A 19,375-nucleotide genomic window follows, 5' to 3' on the forward strand; every position below is an offset into this window, starting at 1 on the left:
GTTTTTTAAAGATAGATTTCCCTCTGGAGAATAGCAGTTCCCTTTTCCAAAATAGGTTTAAACCTACCATGGACTTATGAGAAGCTTTACAGTAAATGAGAACCTTATCGGTTCAGTGGTTAGTGTCAACAGCAGGATCGAATCATCTCATACAGGAATTTCGTCGATTTTTTTGTCTGTTTTGTTACAAAAAATCTTCTATTTTTTTTTTTATTTGTTGATTTGATTTAGGAGAATCGCATATGTATGACCCGTCTATGGTACTAGCAAAATTTCCCTCTAGTCTACTTTATGAAGAAAGAGCAATATTATTAGGTAAACCATTTTTTGCGGTTCAGCTGCTTCACAGTTTGATCACATGTAGTTGAGCCCAAAACTATATTATCAAAAAACGGCTGCTGCTTGCCATTAACTAGTGACTGCGGCAATGAATCCCAGAATAAAATTAAACACTCTAGATGGTCCATCTGACCCCATTTTGTTAACTTAAAAAGGAAATTTTGCAGACAGGAGTCTTTGTTTTCTTTTTCTTATATACAAGATACGAGCGACATTATTTGCGACGAAATTTTTCGACGCTATAATTTTTTTGAAATCTAAGAAATTCAACAAAACATAACTAACTTACTATCCGATTAATTAAACCCAAGAATGGCTCTATCATCCAAAGATATGCCACAATTTATAGCTGACTCATAATGCGAACGAAATGAGAATAATATACCTTTTCCTGTACCTTTAGAATTATCCTATTGGCTGATGTAAACAGTTTGTCTCTAGGTTATTTCTATTAATCCCACTTTATTCTTTTTTATTTCCAGGTAAAGCTGGAAGATACCGGGAGGCCTTGATAATCTATATCCATGTTCTGCATGATCTGGAGGCAGCTATGCAGTTCTGCCAACAAATTCAGTCAGATAATAAAGGGTAAGCTATTTATACGGCATTAAAAACTTAAAAGCCCCTACCCAATGTTTCCTCCCCCCTGGCTTCTAACACTTAATAAATTTTTTTTTCATCCATAATTGACTGAATATGTCATGGATTTCAAAAATATTCAAAGATAATAAGCTATCAAATAAACAATGTCTATTCAACGTCTTCTTAATGTGATTTAGTCTAATAATCCCAATATATCAATTAATAAACATGAATTAGCAGAAAAAAAATGCTTTTATAAAACCTAATATAAATTGATGATATTATCATCGATAATGTTACGAGCATGTTATAAGAGAAGTTATAATTCATAATTTAACGCGGCACATGTACTCCCCACCCCCTCCCCACAAAAATTGACACTATTCAAAATGTGGCAAGCAATTTTATTGGAATTTGTTTTTGAACTGATTTTTATTAATACCCATTATTTGCACCACCGAATATAACTTTTTTTTTGTTAATTTACAGTATTAAAGTTTTTTGATATTTTTCTGAAACATTTCTAGTTTGTTTTCACAGCGCTGCATATGGTCATAATTCAAAGCTCGCGACCGTAGCTCGACACGTAGCGCATCCACTCGTCGCGTCATCGGGAAGGTGAAATTGCTCAACACCAAGTCAAAAAATGGTTTCTACAGTTGCTGTGTAGATACGTGATACAAATATACAAAGGGGAATGCTTTGGCCCTCAACAGGCGCAACCCACTACCACGCATAGTTAGAACCATCAGACAAATGTCGTGCATTCTAAGAAATGGTTGTCTGTTGGGTGTTACTGAACCTAATACCCCGGTGGTTTGGACATTAGAGATTAGTTATCCTTTATTGTTGTACCTGACGTTAAAGTGTCATGAACAGCAGCCTCGCCCATATTAAGTAATTGAAGATCATAATTTTCCCTTTTTTGCACAATCATGAAATTACTTATTGTTCTTTTTCTTCCAGTGACATATACCAGAACCTTGTATCCTTGCTGGTGCAACCTCCCCTGCAAAGCGAAGTGCCGGGCCTAGAACTCAAGGGCTCGAACTGTAGACCACCAGACCTGGATGCTGCCATTGATATTCTAGAAAAGGTAAATTTTAGCATGATAGAATTGATTTTAACCTCTTAAAAGATTCATAGACTTCCAAAAGGGGAGGGGAGTAGAGAAGGGCAGGTATTCTCCCCCCCCCAAAAAAAAACTTTGACTCCCATCATTAACCCCCTCATAATTTTAAAAATACATTAGAGTACCCCCCTCAGAACCTTTTAAAAAAGCTTGATTGTCGATCCTTGAAGTTGAATTTCACCAGATAAATTCTGGGTAAAATTAATTTTTATTTTTTGTTCCATCCCAGCGTACGAATATTGTAATCTTTAATTTGTTGTAGCACGGAGCAGAAATGGATCTAGTAACAATCCTGCAAAGCCTTCCATCCAAAGCCAACCTGTCCAAGCTGGAAAAATTTCTGGAACTTGCAATTAGCACCAAGGTAGGTAAATTTGAATTTTAGAATAAAATAAAGATTTTAAGAGTAATTTGCTCGATTTCTTGGAGGTTTCTACCCAAGCCGAAGCCACGAAACAGATGCCACTTTTAGCAAACGCCCGGCAAAAACCAGTCTTGGGCCGGATCATCCCTGCCAAGAAATACGAGCTGTTATTTTTCTTTTTTACTAACAGAATAGTTGGAAGTCAAACTAGATTTATGACAATCTAAAGGGTAGGTATAGATATAAATTTGACTAAAATTCAGATTGGATAGCAGTTTTATCTGGAGTCCCTCAAGGGTCAGTTCTAGGACCAGTTGCCTTTATTATATTCATCAATGACATTGATTTTTGTATTAACAGACAGCTAGTTAACAAATTCGCTGATGATACCAAAGTTTGTACCAAAATACTAGACCTAAAAGACGCCGAAGACCTCCAACTTTGCCTAGACAACCTCCTTTGCTGGTCCAAAAAATGGGGCATGTCATTTAATGTTGAAAAGTGCTCTGTAATCCATTTTGGGAATAACAATCCAAAATTTAGTTACAAAATGTCTGACACATCTCTCAAGGAAACATGTTTAGAACGAGACCTAGGTGTTTACATTTCTCCAGACTTGAAGCCCAGCGAACAGTGTAAACTAGCTGCCAACAGAGGTATACATGCACTGTATCAGGTACAGAAATCATTTTTATACAGAGACCATAAAATATTTGTTAACATTTATAAACAATATGTTCGTTGCCACTTAGAGTTTGCCTCACCTGCCTGGAATCCATCTAATCTAACTGATATTGACAAACTTGAAAATGTGCAAAAAAAGGCTGTCAGCCTCGTCCAGGGATTAGAAGGATTGACCTATGAAGAAAAGCTTAAAAAGCTTAACCTAGAAACATTGAGAGTCAGACGAATAAAGGCAGATCTCACCCTTGCATTTAAGATCATTAGAGGATTTTCCGACGTTGATAAAAATACATGGTTTCATCTAGTTGATCAAAATAACAGAGTTACCCGTTTATCTTCCTGTCAATACAATCTTAAAACACAAAAATCAAAAACAGAACTGAGAAAAAACTTTTTCTCTAACAGAATAATCAACTTTTGGAACTCTCTACCAACAGAAGTGAAAATGTGTGAAAATGTTAAACAATTTAAAGAAAAACTAAAAACACTTACAATTGATGCTTGAATCCAGTGAAAATGACGCCTTTAAAAGTTAAAAATTTTGTTAATAGACACTTGATTCCTGAGACAATATGATATTCCTTTAATGGACCTCTTGGTCCGCATGGAATTATAACAATCAAATCAAATCAAATCAAATATAATATTTATTTGGCACCATAACTTCAGAATTTTGAAAATTACTGTCAAATATTCAACCAAATACACAATTTTGACAAAAAAACATCCACTCTATTTCTGCCAGTTGTGAAAGGGGCAACATCCCAGTAGAAGATATTCTTTTTATTGATTAAGTGTTTTTAATTTCAGGTTTGCATAAGAAATGAGATTTCTGTAATTAGAGGTCTCTTACATTCGGAGCATTTAAGAATACAGGTTTGAAAGTTTACAAGTTATTTATTAAGAAAGAATTAATCCAGCGTAGAGAGCGTACGGATTTCAAGTTTTAATTGTAGAGAAGCTTCGCTTCAACCCCCCAATAACACAGTGGTTCTTTATACAAGTTTATTTGTACACAAGCAAAACAATACTGAATTGAATTAGGTTGGGTTAAACAGGATAACAATAATTCCTTCCCTTTATATATTTTGGGGAAGTAATGGCAAATACAAAAATAGACATACATTAATAGGCATGATTTATCTAAACAGATTATATGCAGGAACATTATTATTAGTGGGCGCATAGCTACTCTAGAACGTTATTCTGTCCTACCACATTAGTTTAGCTTTAAAAATTAGCAGAATGACTATATTTGTATTGTCTGCATCTAATATTAAAACAGTTAGTTTCATGGAAGAAATTTTTTTGTATTAGATATTCTGCATTTTGTAAATATAGAGAAAATATTTAGGTAGGTATCTTCTATAGATTCTTAATATTAATTATATTTTTGTTACCTATTATTTGGTTATTAATATTAATCTTTTTTTATTATTATTTTTATTTATAGGAAGAAAGAATAGAATTAGAATCGAACAAAATAGTTATTTCTGAACTTACATTTTGCAATGTTTGTGGCAAAAGGTAATTTTTATTATTTAAATATTTTTTTGTATTAATTATGTTACTTCGTAAGCGAATGAGATTCTTTTGGATTTGTTATGAGATCCAAGTCAGCTCTCAGCCTCTCACCACCAACAACGAAATTAAAAAATCACGAAACCTTGATCAACGCTTAGTAGTATATAATGACGACCATTTATCTGCCCCAAAAAAATTGATATTGATTTATTTCGGATGTTTGCTATACCTTATTCTTGGATCTAAGTCCTGTTATCTAATAAATTATGAAAACTGAACCAGTTAACCTACATTCCTAACTAGACCCGACCCAATACTCATTATTAACTGAAATTTGTCTTGGTTTGTCAGCTGTCCCCCTTTATCTAATAATGGAATGGAATCTCTTTATGATGCCAACTATTAGCCTCCTAAACTAAAAGCAAGTACACTTACCTGTGAAAAGCAAAGTTTTATATTCCAATACAGGGGTATATATTCTGCACAAGAAGAATTTTTTCCCCTTGCTGCAATTTTTAATTTTTTTCCCCTCCTATTTTTTTCCAGCAAGGAAGGGGTAAAAATGGAAAATATTTACAGAGCTCTTTATTTTATTCATATTATGCCCCTACCACATATTCTTTTAGTTTTTTTCACTTAGGAGGGGAGAAAAATAGATAAAAATATTTTCAGTTCTCTTAATTTTGACATCCCCCCCCCCCACCACATGTTTTTTAAATCCCACACCCCCTTTAGCAGAGTCAAATTTGCAGAACATACACCCCTTTTCCAATATTGATATCTTAATTATTATTTATTTCAGATTTACATCTCAATCAGCATTTGTGCGGCAAACTAACGGAACCATATCCCACTATTCTTGTGCTCTTGAACATTCTTGAGTTCGCGTTTGTGGTACCTACCTAGAAAAAAGAAAAATATGTTAATAAATATTTTAATAAGAAAATTTATATTATTTTTTAAAGGGTATGATTTAAAAATTAGATTCAGTATAATTTTTGGCATTTTTCGAAGAAAAAAAAACATTTGATCTGTGATTTATAAGATTTGCTTAGGAAATTTAATTCTGGTGAGAAAAAGACATTTAATTTATATACATATACCTATGTAGAGCTCAAATTGATTAGAGGAGAAACTACTCTACAAGTTTTTTGTTGTTAGGCTGTCTGTAATCAGAGAGAGAGGGGATAATAGGCTGTTTATTACACTAGTCCCTATAGTTTTATAACAACGTTTTTTTATTCGTTGGATTAACAACTTTTGGGATTTCAGTGAATTTTAATGTAGAGAAGGGGTTATTTTGTGTATCATAATTTGGAAACTATAAAAAAATAACAAAGTTTGTAGGTATGCCACTAAAAAAATAATATTTTTTTTAAAATGTTGAAAAGTTTTGCTATATTTGAACTCTATCATACTTGTTTTTATATTAGAATCTTTTCTTTGCCTATATTTAGAAATGGTATTTAAAATGAACATTTTTAAAGTGATATTTTATAAAAACTATTAAAACTCCGACAAAATGCTGTGATTATTTAATGAAAATATAATTATTCAGATTATTTATGGTAATAATATTATATTTAGTATAAAATAATGGATCTAGTGCAGTTCACGGTAAAATAATCCCGGGAACGATGAACTTTCATGGCTGCTCACGGCCAAACGGTTGAACGTATAGATTATACTTGCACAATAACCGACAAAAGAAGGCCTATAAATAATCTGGATTAGTTATTAGTCAATAATACATATTCATCTCGCAGTTTGCGTAAATGCGCGTGAAATAGTAATTTAACGCCTTTTGTTTCTTCTGTGAATTTTTCCCTATGCATCATTGGATCTTGGCTAATCCAGATTATTTACAGCCCTTATTATGCCGTTTAACACGGTGTGTTGGACTTGGCATGACATATACGTTCAGTCGTTTTGCAGCTAGAAGCCTTTGAAGTTTATAGATTTTTGAATATAATCGTTACTAGGATTATTTTATCGTCAACTGCACTAGATCCAAAAATTAGTAATTAAGCTGTGATTTAAAATAATAATAAAAAGATAATTTATTCTGTTATATAATAAACCAGGTTTCAAGAAATTTCTAACCCCAGCTGAAGTTATGTCGATATTCTGATCCAGTTCCTAGTTCTTTAATTTGTGTTCAAGTCAGTATTTTTGACATTTTTAAATCCCGAAAAATTAAACCCTCTTAATTTCTGTAAAAGAACAGAATATCGCCTTATTAAAGCTGTGGAAATTTATAATATAAATCAATAAAACTTAATTTAATCCTAATTCACCTATGTAATACACCAATATGTAGCTTGATTAATTTCAGATTAGATACAAAATGTCTGCCAATGTCGAAGGAATGTGAACAATATTATAAATTGAACATTTATATTTTATATAAAACAAGGATGACAGCATCCATAAAAGCGAAGCTCTTCTGAAACGGTAGGACAAACGGACATTAACACATGTATAATGTAAGAACTAAATAATCAGAATGCGAATGTATAAGAGTCAAAGCAAAATTGTAAGTAGAGTTGTTGAAAAACTGCTTGATACAGGATAATGATTATGGACATACTTACATTTTTAGGACTTGATTATAGAGTTGCTTCGCTTATAATATTGTACTTTGTTATCCCAGGAATCAGTATACCAAAAATCAGACCAATCAGATAATTAGGTCACATACAAATTTGTTGTTAAAAATATAAAAAAAATCAACATGTTTAATGGACGTACGGACATTCTGGTAATGATTATAGAGTTGCTACGCTTTCTAACTCGTACCTAACTACTAGAGGAATCACCATGCAAAATTTGAAATCAATAGGACAATTCTAACATGCCTAAATTAACGAAAAAAGCTATTTAAAAAAGTAAAAAAATCAACATGTTTAAAATGGACGTACGGACATTTTGGTACTGATTATAGAGTTGCTACGCTTTCTAAATCGTACCTAACTAATAAAGGAATCACCATGCAAAATTTGAAATCGATAGGACTATTCTAACATGTCTAAATTAACGAAAAAAGCTATCCGTGACGGACGGACGTACGGACGGACGGACGGACCGACCCTAATTATAGAAAAGCTTCGCTTTTAAAAATACAGTGTATTATACTCTGCATTGGATCCTCTGCTAAGTGTTGAGATAAAAAAAATAAACGGTGTCAAGTGAAAATTTAAGAAAAATTGTATTGAAGTAAAAGTTTGTCTTACATGATTGAATTTTTTTTGCAGTTCCATATTGTACTTTATTGAAGCTACTCAAATACATCACTTCAGTGACCTTATTTCAATGCTTTAACTTTTTTAGTCGAGTTCCTTTGTGTTTTGGTTACCAAAGTGTTTCATCCGTCTCCCCATCTTTTATCTACGTTAATATCTATCTATAACCCTGCTATGAGATCAAAAAGTCAACAATTCATAAAACTGCACATCTACCTATTATTTAAAATTACAAGGAAATCTTAAAAAAAGGACCTAGGAAATCTTTAGCAAAAAAATGGGTATTTTTTTGTTTTTTTGGGGGGGGTTGGGGGGTGTCCCACCCCCCAAGAAAATAACTTAAAACAACCACAGGACCAGTAGGTATATTCCCTGAAGAGTATAATCCGATCGGTTCAGTGGTTACCGAGATCTTAAGGGACGGACAGACATCAAGCTACTTTGTATTATAGATTTATGTTCACTATTGAAGTAGTTAATGGTACTAACAGTACCAACGGGCTTGTGATGGAGTATGAAGAAACTATCACTATTGAAAAGGTAAACCAATAAAATGGCCGGATTGTTCCTCTACTGTTATCCTATTGGCTATTTTGGTAGTGTGTCTCTAGATTATCTCTATTCCAAATAATATTTGGTACAGAATCAAAAGTTTATGTAAATAAAATTTTATAAGATAATTTTCTTTGTTAATCTTTGTACAATATAATTTTATGTTTAGGATGTTAGAATGAATAAGCTGGATTCTATCAAGGAACTTCTTGACGATGTCGAAGACCAGGTAAGGAATAATTTTACTAGTGTGTAGCTACTCTATAGTTAGGTTTTGGCCCGACTGTACGTTCGTTGAGAGTTAACATTTTCCATGCGTCATTTAGACACAATTTGAAATGATCGCTACTCCATAATTCATTTTGTTTGTCCATCCGTCCGTTTGTCAGTTTATAGCGCTATGGGGAAATGTGAGTTTTTCGGCTTCTATTAAAGATAGCCTGTGGTTTTTTTGTGTGAAGACAACCCGTACTTAGTATCAATGCCGGTAAAGCTATTTTAGATCTAAATATCTTTCTTTGAGTAAAGGTACCTACTGAATATCTGCCTTAAAACTTAATCATTTTCCCCATTCTTAAGTTTTTTTATGCTTCATTACTTATGGATGTTTTCATTCTTGTTTATATCGTATTTAGATAGAACAAGTACGAGCTCAAGCCGAGCAGATAATAGAAGAAAAAGAAGATATTCACACCACCCTCGATATGCTCTCTAATCAGGTAAACATTGTAGCTTCATAGAAACACAGTCTCAATAAGATAGTCAAAATAATAGTTCCAGAAAATGGAATTATACATTACATTTTTTAGAGGGACAAAGCCTAAACCAATCTTTTTATTAAAATTTTTTCAATCTAAGCTAACTGTTGACCCAAGAAATAACAAAGCAAAGGGGGGGGGGGTTAATGCAACCATCTCGTAATCAATGTATAAATGGCACTTAAAATTCGAATTTTGATCTGAAATTTTGCATGAGTAATCCTTGGTAGGTCTATTTTCCCTAAATCGAAAAAAAAGTTGAAAAAGTAACGGCTAACGGCTCAGCCGTTTAGCCGTTTTTTGGCTATTTTTAGGGCAAATCTGTCATAAATTACGTAGAAATCAACTTTTTGAAACATATTTTTGCTTTAAATCATGTGAAATGATACAAAAAAAACATTTTTTAGATTTCTAGTACCAACAACTACCGACTAGAACCGTTTGAAAACGTTTTGGATCGGAAAAGAGCATTATGTGGAGAGAGGTTTCGTGATGGATTTCGCATGAAAATACCCAACAAATGGCTAAATGGATGAGCCGCCAGCCGTTAGCCGCTACTTTTCCAACTTTTTGTTCGATTTAGGGAAAATAGACCTACCAAGGATTACTCATGCAAAATTTCAGATCAAAATTCGAATTTTAAGTGCCATTTATACATTGATTACGAGATGGTTGCATTAAACCCCCCCCCCCCCCTTTGTGCATAACTTAGATTAAGTAGCATTAAGTAGTTTATTTGGGACGAGCGACTACGTCCCTAGAGGCCTCTAGGGAACATAAAATGTTTGCTTTCAATCTATGTTAAGATCCACTTTTTACCAAAATATATTAAAACGGTCTTGACGGCGTTAGTTAGATATTTTTTTGTATTATTGCCGATTTATCTTGGAATGGTGAAAGTACCCTCCCACAAAAAAGTTATAAACCTTCCCAGGACCTATGCTATGAAGGTACACTATAAAGGAGAACCATATGATATCGGTTCATTGATTAACGAGATTTTTCGGAACACACAAATAGACAGACAGTGATAATTTTAGTATATTATAAGGGTACTAGTGAAATATTTACCTAAAACTTTTCAGGAGCAGCTTGAAGGGTTTAGTGAGGTAGATAGGGAGGAGGTGATGGTCATGGTTGATAGACTCAATAACAGGCTTAACTCTGTTAATGTCAACGTTTCAACTGTTAGGTATATCATTTAGATCAGTGATTGATTAGTTGATACTCTAAATATCCGTATTTATGATAGTACCTCATCTCTCTACATTATTATAATAGATTTATACCTACTTGGATCTTACACCAGATTTACATTTACTCTAATAAAATTAAACTTGAAGCTGGCTTAAATAACAATTCTTCCATCCACCCATTTACTCCATCCCCTCCCCTCCTACTGGATCAATGAACTGGCCAATAAATGATATCAATGTTAGCAACTCAAATTGACGAAAATTTTTCCCCTGTCATCAATCCAAGTTTATTCTACATCCATTTTATTATTATAGGTCTAGTTCTCAGCAAGACAGCTTACATTCTGTGAATAAAGCTATAGATACCTTGATTCTCCAAATTCAAACTGATACTCTACAAGCTCAGCTCATGTGCAGGTATGAAGGTTCTCTTTTTTTTGCATGGGGGGGGGGGAGTGATGTCAATTCGATGTCCAAAACTCCTCTTATATTAAAAAAAAAACTTTAGTATATTGAGATATAGCTATTTTTTTTTGTTTTTAGAGATGTATTATACATGTGCATTTCAACCAAGTATCTTTAGAAACAAAAAAGACAAAATTTTCTTAAACAATTTTAAGTAACTTATACATTAGGAAACCCCCTAATGAAAATAACAATACACTTACTTAAACTAAGATTCCTGGAAAAGCGAAATGAACGGTCAAACATCCTGCTACTTAGTTTAAATCATTAACACATCAAAAAGATTTATTTTTTCTGTTTTAGTCAATTTTTGTCTGCGACTGGAACTGAAATCGATCACCCATCTGATGTCAAGTAAGATATTTTTTCAATTTTTTGGCAGATTTTTCAAAAATCTTTTCATTAGATTTTTTAACAACCTTATAATAGGGCAAAGAATAATTCATAATTTTAAATTTTATTATTATAGCAGAGTTTTTATTTTTAAGTTACTAGACTGCGGTTAGGTGAAATGTTTCTTGTTTCAGCGAGGCTTTTATATATTGTAATTACATAGGTTTGAGCAGCACCTGCTTGGATGTACGGCTGAGGATCAGAAGTGTGTCAAGAAACGTCTTCTTGGTCTATTGGATCATATCAAGGTAATATAAATTTGTAAATATATCAATTTCCAGTATGGCTTCCAAACCAATTTAATTTATATCCGCTGGATTTGAACCAATTCTGAACTATACTGAAAATCATGTGTAGCACCGAATTACAGGCAATTTTCCACGAATATTAAAATAGAAATTTTAAAATCATATACCAGTTTTGTAAGCTGGGACTTTGGCTAAAAACTGATTTAAATTTCATTTTAATATCCGCTTAAAGTTGTCTATAATACGATGCGATAAACAACTATTATTCGTTTTGAAGACCTTCGGGTAAACCAATTTTTTTGTATCCCGAGACTGTAGCGTAACCCGAAGATCATATCTTCAGGGAGGTTATGGGTTCAAATATCGGCCCAAACCGCGTCATAACAAAAGACGTCAAAAGTAATAGTACGGGGGAATGTATTGGCCTAAAACAGGCGCAATTTATCATCAAGCGCAGTTAGGACTTCCAGACAAAGTTCGTGCATTCTAAAGGTTTATTGCAGACTGGCCAGAGTGTACGTTTTGTACGTTTTGTACGTTACGCATCGAATCTGTGTACGTTCTGGACGTTATTTTGATATGTGTACGTAACGTATTTTGAAATTTGTATTTTTGTACGTTTTACGTTTTTTTTTTAAATAATAAGAATCAAATATTAGCAGAAAAGTAATTTGTATGTTTTGTACGAAAATTTTAGCAAAAACTATAGGTGTATTATATTAAATAAATTCAATATTATCTTAAATTTTCATAGAACAAAAATATGTAGGTAAATTATGCATATATGTTATTAAAACTTACAGTTTAAATTTATGGATTTGAAATATACAGGGCGACCACTGCATACTATATATACTATTTATACTATATAGGATGAATTTGGATACTATATCATACTATATGACAAAAATTTACTATATATACTATATAATATCACCTTTATTTGACAAAAATTTACTATATATACTATATAATATTACATTTATATAGCAAAAAACGAATATTGTCAGTTTTGCGACAACGCCTCTTAAGTTGCGTTTTGTCTTATTTTCACAGTAGGTTTTCTCCTATCTCTAGCCCCTGCGGGGGGCTCTAGCCCTGCGGGGCAACCAATAACCTTTATCTTACCTAACATAACCTTCAATAACCTATCAAAAGATACTGTGATACGACAAAAATGCATAAAGCTCTACAGTAAGAAATAGATGAAGGAAATCCATTTAAATATATTATTGTTTGTGATTGTGATTTAAATATCAGTTATTTTTCATCATAGATTTAATTTAAGGGGGAAGGGGAAGTTTTGCCACTTTTACTTACTCCATGATTATTAGGCTAGGTATTAAAGGAACCATGCAAGAAATAAACCGCTTCAACTGCTGAAAGACTGCCACGAGTAGAACCAATACTCAAAATTTGAGGCCTCCAGCATCAAAAACAAAAAAGTTATAGACATTTCAAAATCACATTTTTAGTACTATGAAACTTTTGAAAGTTTTTCATTGCTAATAATAGAATTTTCATTATTAAATTACGTCGCCTAGAAAGAAAATTATAATCTTATTTTTGGCAGAAACTTAGCATACCAGTAACTGATAACGTTTATACAATAAAAACATTCTTCTTTATAGTCAAAATCATTAAAAAAAATTCAGTTTATATTGCGTTTTATTAAGAGTACTGTAGCGTGAGAATGCCAGCCTCTAGGATTTCCAGCCAATCAGAAGCCTGAGTCCTCGCTAAGTCCACTGAACAACCAATCACAGCTGAGCATCTGTATTACTTTTTAATTTTTCCCCGCTATGATTTTACGCTTTCAAACGCAATTTAAACCGAATTTTTAAAAGACATTTTGACTATAAAAAGGGGCGTTTTTATTGCAATAATATTACAGTTATCAGTTACTGGCAGATAAGATAAGCTTTTAATTTTGCTTCCAGACGACGTAATTTAATGTTGAAATTTTCTTTTAGTACAATGAAAATCTTTCAAAATTTCCATTGTACTAAAAGAATCGTTTTGAAATGTCTGTAACTTTTTTGCTATTGAAGCTGGAGGCTTCAAATTTTGGGTATTGGGTCTACTCGTGGCAGGCTTTAAGCAGTTAAAGCGCGATATTTCTTGCAGGGTTCCTTTAATGTGAGACTACAGGTTTCTTGAGAGGTAAAAAAATGTAAAATTTTGTTTGAAGAGTTAGAGATCAATTTATTAAACAAAATACCTATGCACTTTTTTGGATTTTATTAAATACCTATCCGAAGAAAAAATTAAAATAGGCCGCCTCCAAGTTCACTCTGGACAGGTAAAAAATCAAATTTCTTATTTTAGGATTCAGAGGTCTACTTATAAAACAGAATATGTACCTTTTTGGATGTTACCAACAATTTTGAAGAAAAAATTAAAATCGACCTCCAAGTTCAGGTCTTGCAGTCCTCCAGGTCCACTCTGGACAGGTAAACAATCAAATTTCTTATATGACGGGTTAGAGGTCAATTTATATAACAGAATATGAATTTATTTGAATAATTTGGGCTCCAAGTTCAGGTTCACTCAGGACAGCTAAAATATTCCATTTTCTTATTTGAAGAGTTAAGAGGCCAGAATATGCATTTATTTGGATGTTCTTAACATTTTTGAAGAACAAATTAAAATTGTCCATCAAGATCAGGTTCTGTAGGCCTCTGGGTCTTCTCTGAGGTCTGGAGTCTTCTCTGGAGGCCTGTAGCACCTGTAACTGGAGAGCAATTATATTTTTCTTCAGTTATGTAAATAACGTCTAAAAAGATGCTTATGGTGTTTTTAAAACTAACCTTTAACTCTATAAATAGGAAATTTTGATTTTGCCTATGTTGTTTAATAAACTAACCTCTAACTTCTTACCACCTAAATAATAAAAATTTATTTTATACCTGTCCAGAGTCCACCTGGAGGCCAAATTTTTTTCCTTCAAATATATAAACAACATCCAAATATAAGCTTATTTTTTAAAGAAATATACCATTAACTGTTCAAATAAGAAGTTTCATTTTTACCTGTCCAGAGTCCACTTGAGGCTCTGCAGCACCTGAACCTGTAGGCTAAATGTTATTTTTTCTTCAAATATGTAAAAAAAATATCCAAATAGATGCATACTTTGTTTAAATTTGACCTCTAAGAAATTTGAATTTTACCTGCCCAGAGTAGACTTGGAGGTCTGCATGACCAGAACTTGGAGGTCGATTTTAATTTTTTCTTCATTAATGTTAATAACATCCAAAAAGATGCATATTCTGCTTTGTAAGTTGACCTCTAACTCTTCAAATTAAGGGGAGGGGGGGTTAATGCAACCATCTCGTAATCAGTGAGCAAATGGCACTTAGAATTCGAATTTCCATCTGAAATTTTGCATGAGTAATCCTTGGTAGGTCTATTTTCCCTAAATCGAACAAAAAGTTGGAAAAGTAACGGCTGGCGGCTCAGACGTTTTGCCATTTTTTGGATATCTATATTACAAATTAGTCACGAAACCTATCTCCACATAATACTCTTTTCCACTCCAAAACGCTATCAAACGGTTCTAGACGATAGCTGTTGGTACTAGAAGTTTTAAAAATGGTTATTGCTATCATTTAACATGAATTAAACCAAAAATATGTTTAAAAAAGTTGATTCCTACATATCTGATGATGAATTTACCCTGAAAATAGGCTAAAAACAGCTAAACGGCTGAGCCACAAGCCGTTACTTTTCCAACTTTTTGTTCGATTTAGGGAAAATAGACCTACCAAGGATTACTCATGCAAAAGTTAAGATCAAAATTCAAATTCTAAGTGTACTTTTGCTCACTGATTACGAGATGGTTGCATTACCCCCCCTCCCCCCTTTATTTATAACCTGTCCAGAGTGGACCTGGAGGCCTTCAAGGCCAGAACTTGGAGGCCTATCTTAATTTTTAATTCAGATATGTTAATAACATCCAAAAAGCTGCATATTCTGTTTAATAAGTTGATCTCCAGGAATAAGGTATAACCAACAAGCAAAATAAATCTAAAATAATATTTGGGGGGCAAATGGAGAGGTCGTCAATTTTACGATGTGTTGCCCCCCAACGACAGCTGAAAAACACATATAGGTTTCGTGATTTTCTTTCGAATTAATTTCGTTATTGGTATGAGCTGGTTGATCTCTAACTCTTCAAACAGAAATTTAATTTTTTTTTACTTGTTCTGAAACCAGCTAGCCTGCAGCACCTGAACCTGGAGACCTATCAAAAAATGATTAAATATACGTGAAATACTACCCAAAAGTAAACTTTTATCCCAAATAACCTATAGTCTCACAATAATACCTGGCCTAATAATCACAGATTAAGCGAAAGTGGCAAAACTTCCTCCCCCCCCCCCCCTCCCATTTATATGTGAAATTGCTTTGATAACAGCTTTGCTTTGAGTTATTTTTGAATGATGTTTATACTATGTATTACTAAATAATTCAAAGTCAGATACTATATCATACTATATGAGTGAAAAAAAATATACTATATATACTATATGGATGAAAAAAATATACTATAAAAATACTATATTTTTTTGGTTTTGGAGTGGTCGCCCTGAATATATGTCCTATAGATTTAGTTTAAACTATTGAACAGAAAGAGATATGCAGTTGACTAAATTCAAGTTTAAATGCATTTCATGCAACTACCCCTTTAATAGATTTTACGATAATTTTTTTCAAATTCTTTATATACTTGGGTAAATTTTCCGAGATATCATATGGTGCTCAGTTTAGGATTAAGAAGTCTTATTTTTTGGTATCTTCAGTTTTTAAAGAATAAGAATCAAATATAAGTATAAAAGTATTTGTATATTTATTTGTATTTGTACAAAAAGTATTACAAAAATAGTATATTATCTATAATACAAAGTAGAATGATGTCTATCCGTCTGTATATCAGAAGCTTAATATCTCAGTAACCACTGAACCTATTGGGCTCTACTCTTCATGGAATATACCTAATAGTCCTGTGATGTTTTTTTGCTTTTTTCTTTGGGGTAGGGACACTTAAAGCTTTTTACTTTCTACTAGGATTAGAGGCTTCGCCCCTAGCCTCTAGAGGCGTCGTCCCCTCTTTTATAGAATCGTTTGTTGGAAATTTGTCCAAAAAAAAATATAAAAAAAGATTGTGATTAGTTTTTTCATTTAGGCTTCGCCCCAGGGTGCGGTGGAGGTTCCCCCACCCCGCTGATTTGCATTAGTTTATAAAAATAAATTGAGGGGTGGTTGATTTTTTTTGGAGGGTGGGTTTCCCCTCACTCTAAGAAAATAGCCTAAATCTACCACAGGACCAGTAGATATATTCCCTGATGATTAGAACCCAATCTGTTCAGTGGTTACCAAGATCTTAAGCTTTAGACAGACAGGCACTGATTTACTTTGTATCAAAGACTAGTATTTTCTGAGATCTTTAGCAATAGACAAAATAACCCTATATCCTATTATATGTTTATCCTATAAATCCTTTTTTTCTGTAACGAAGAATCTCGCTAACTGCTGAACCGACATGATCATTGTGAGGTTGTAGGCTATTTTCTCTGTCCTTCCATATCCCTTCAAGAACCTGTATTCAAAATGGTAGAAAAATAGCCTAAAACCATCTCGGTAACTGTATGAAGTAGTTATGAAAATCTTAAGCATCAGACAAAAAACTTACTACTTTATTTAATAGAATATACTTAGTACGTAATAACAGGATGTATGTCTCTCTGTCAGTTTATTTGTACCGAAGGTTCTCCTTAACCGCTAAACCGATATGGTTCTCCTTTACAGGGTAGCTTCTCATAGGTCCTGGGAGAGGGTAATACCACCCTCCCAAGAGAAATTACTCTTAGAAAAAATCACCACCCTTCCCCTATTTTCTCTTTCTTTTTAAAATTGAAATCAGAAATGGGGGTGGTCTACTCCCCCCTCCCTCACTAAAAAATTAATTAGCGAAGCTACTCTATAATCACTTTGTCAGTCCGTTATGCTATCGGAGAAACGTGATTTTCTCGGCTCCTGTTTTTTGATTGAATAAGTTCACATTCTACATATTTTCATTGAGATTTGCCTTTTGGTTGGGGTGCTAGAAGATCTATTCCTAGATTTTCTTTTTTTCATGGTTTTCTCGACTTCTATTCAAGATAGACGGCTGAAATTTTCAGGGAATAAATAAATTCACATTCTACATATTTTCAAAAAGTTTCTTTAAGGTTTGTCTATTTGTTGCAGTGCTAGATCGATTCCTAGATGTATAGGTTTTTGTGATTTTCTATACTCATATTCCTGATAGACGGTTGTAATTTTCAGGGATTGTATTAGTTTTCATTCTTAATACTTCCACTAAATTTCATTGAGATTTGCTTATTGGTTGGGAGCTGAATTTATTTCTAGATTTTCACGTTATTAAATATTTTTAAAAGGTTTTGTGATTTATTTAAATAAGTTAAATGCTTATTTTTTACGACACTACTCTATAGTTTATATAGTTCCCAGATTTCCATTCATAACTTTTGAGCTTCGCTACTTAAGGATGTTGTCATCCTTGTTTTTTACTTTTTATTTTTAAATAAAAAAATGGGTTTTTAATTCAACTCCCCCCCCCCCCTAATCAAGTTCCTCTATAGGCCTCTAAGGGCATAGTCGCTGGTCCTTATAATAGGATATGCTTTGTACATAATAACAGGATGTCTGTTTGTTTGTACCAAAGAATCTCGCTAACCACGGAACCGATATGGTTCTCCTTAACAGGATAGCTTCTCATAGGTTTTTGGAAGTTTTATAACTAATTTGGGGAAGAGTGTCACCATCCACCCTCCCAAGAGAAATTGACTTTAGAAAAAAAACTACCTCCTCCCCCCAAAAATGAATTTTAATTACTCACTGATTTTAAGTTCATTTTTTTCCAGATGTCTATAAATAACTTTTGAGCTTCGCTACTTATGTATGTTGTCATCCATGTTTTTTTTATTGAATTCAACTCTCCCCTCCTCAAGTGCCCCTAGAGGCCTTTAGGAGCGTAGACGCTAGTTCTTTTAAATAGAGTAAGAGGATATCTTGTGTCTGTCAGTTCGCTATGGTTCTCCTTTACAGGTAGCTGCTAGTAGACTTAAATGTATTGATAATAGGTAACTAGGAAATTATTTAACTTATTTTTATTAGGAATGTACGTTTTTTGTACGTTTTTTTACTTTTTTTATGTACGTAACGTATTTTTTTTGTGTACGTTATGTACGTTTTTTATTTTCAAAATTGGCTGGCCAGTCTGTTATTGTCTGCTTTAGTATCATTTGATTAGTTGAACACACTTTTCAGGTTCTTGCAGGCAACTGTATAACTGAAACTGATTGAATACAGCCACCCTCCAGAAATGATCTGTACCTTACTTGTCTTATGCCATATGCCATCCAGCCGAATCAATTTTCTACTAGTTATTAATAGAGAAAGAAAAGTTTTCTGAAAGCAATTTTTGGAATTTTACAGATTTGAAGTTATTTAAAATATACCTAAAGAATATGCACTAAAGTTTACTAGCTGTTCCAATATTTGCTTCTTAAAATCTTTTCATAATCTCTTATTTTTTATGTTGTGTTGTTTCTTAATGAAATAGGATTTATTAGGTTACTAGGTATTTATTTTATTTATTCTCATTTACCAAAGATTGCTTTATCCAATTTCAATTATTTTATATTAAATAATCTTTTTATGCTTTTTATGCTTCATTGATCTCATTGATAAAAGTAAACTTAAAGTTTAAGTTTTAATTTTTTGTCAGAATATTTTAGTCAAAATTATAATTTTATTTTAACTTTTTGCTTAGGTAAGTAAAAGCTTTGAAAACGAAATAAAAAATATTTTTTCAATGTTTCTTTTTCAGAT

General features: G+C 32.8%; 2 protein-coding genes across 8 annotated transcripts in view; both read left to right on the plus strand.

Annotated features, from left to right (window-relative positions):
- LOC145326010 (vam6/Vps39-like protein) overlaps window positions 1–6,961 on the plus strand; it is a 21,198-nt gene extending 14,237 nt beyond the window's left edge. Inside the window, exons 23-32 of one of the 6 annotated variants that reach the window (XM_080169093.1) lie at window positions 232–315; window positions 822–927; window positions 1,888–2,017; window positions 2,316–2,417; window positions 3,912–3,977; window positions 4,555–4,628; window positions 5,428–5,732; window positions 6,059–6,242; window positions 6,634–6,743; window positions 6,871–6,961. In XM_080169093.1, coding sequence (XP_080025219.1) covers window positions 232–315; window positions 822–927; window positions 1,888–2,017; window positions 2,316–2,417; window positions 3,912–3,977; window positions 4,555–4,628; window positions 5,428–5,506 — 641 coding nt within the window. In that variant the 3' untranslated portion in view covers window positions 5,507–5,732; window positions 6,059–6,242; window positions 6,634–6,743; window positions 6,871–6,961. Of the gene's footprint in view, window positions 1–231; window positions 316–821; window positions 928–1,887; window positions 2,018–2,315; window positions 2,418–3,911; window positions 3,978–4,554; window positions 4,629–5,427; window positions 5,733–6,058; window positions 6,243–6,633 lie in introns of all 6 variants that reach the window. The other 5 variants (XM_080169094.1, XM_080169090.1, XM_080169088.1 and 2 more) reach the window with 5 other exon arrangements.
- Window positions 6,922–19,374, plus strand: LOC145326019 (BAG family molecular chaperone regulator 2). Of its 2 annotated transcripts, none has more exons than XM_080169111.1 (9): window positions 6,922–6,989; window positions 8,341–8,407; window positions 8,589–8,648; window positions 9,055–9,138; window positions 10,263–10,369; window positions 10,689–10,790; window positions 11,142–11,192; window positions 11,395–11,479; window positions 18,812–19,374. In XM_080169111.1, the coding sequence occupies exons 1-9, from the start codon at window positions 6,973–6,975 to the stop codon at window positions 18,845–18,847; spliced, it is 609 nt and encodes a 202-aa protein (XP_080025237.1). In that variant the 5' UTR covers window positions 6,922–6,972; the 3' UTR covers window positions 18,848–19,374. The 2 variants fall into 2 exon arrangements, with proteins under 2 accessions (XP_080025237.1, XP_080025236.1); XM_080169110.1 differs by having other exon boundaries at window positions 6,944–6,987; window positions 8,336–8,407.
- Window position 19,375: the final 1 nt, after the last annotated feature.

The sequence above is a fragment of the Acartia tonsa genome, chromosome 8 (assembly GCF_053477335.1).
Source record: "Acartia tonsa isolate MP-2025a chromosome 8, ASM5347733v1, whole genome shotgun sequence".
Taxonomy (NCBI): Eukaryota; Metazoa; Arthropoda; class Copepoda; order Calanoida; family Acartiidae; genus Acartia; species Acartia tonsa.

Excerpts from the sequence above, each read along its gene's own strand:
- LOC145326019 (XM_080169110.1), top strand. Across the intron at positions 10,370-10,688 it reads GTCAACGTTTCAACTGTTAG|GTCTAGTTCTCAGCAAGACA; the intron begins GTATATCATTTA and ends TTATTATTATAG. Across the intron at positions 11,193-11,394 it reads GATCACCCATCTGATGTCAA|GTTTGAGCAGCACCTGCTTG; the intron begins GTAAGATATTTT and ends GTAATTACATAG.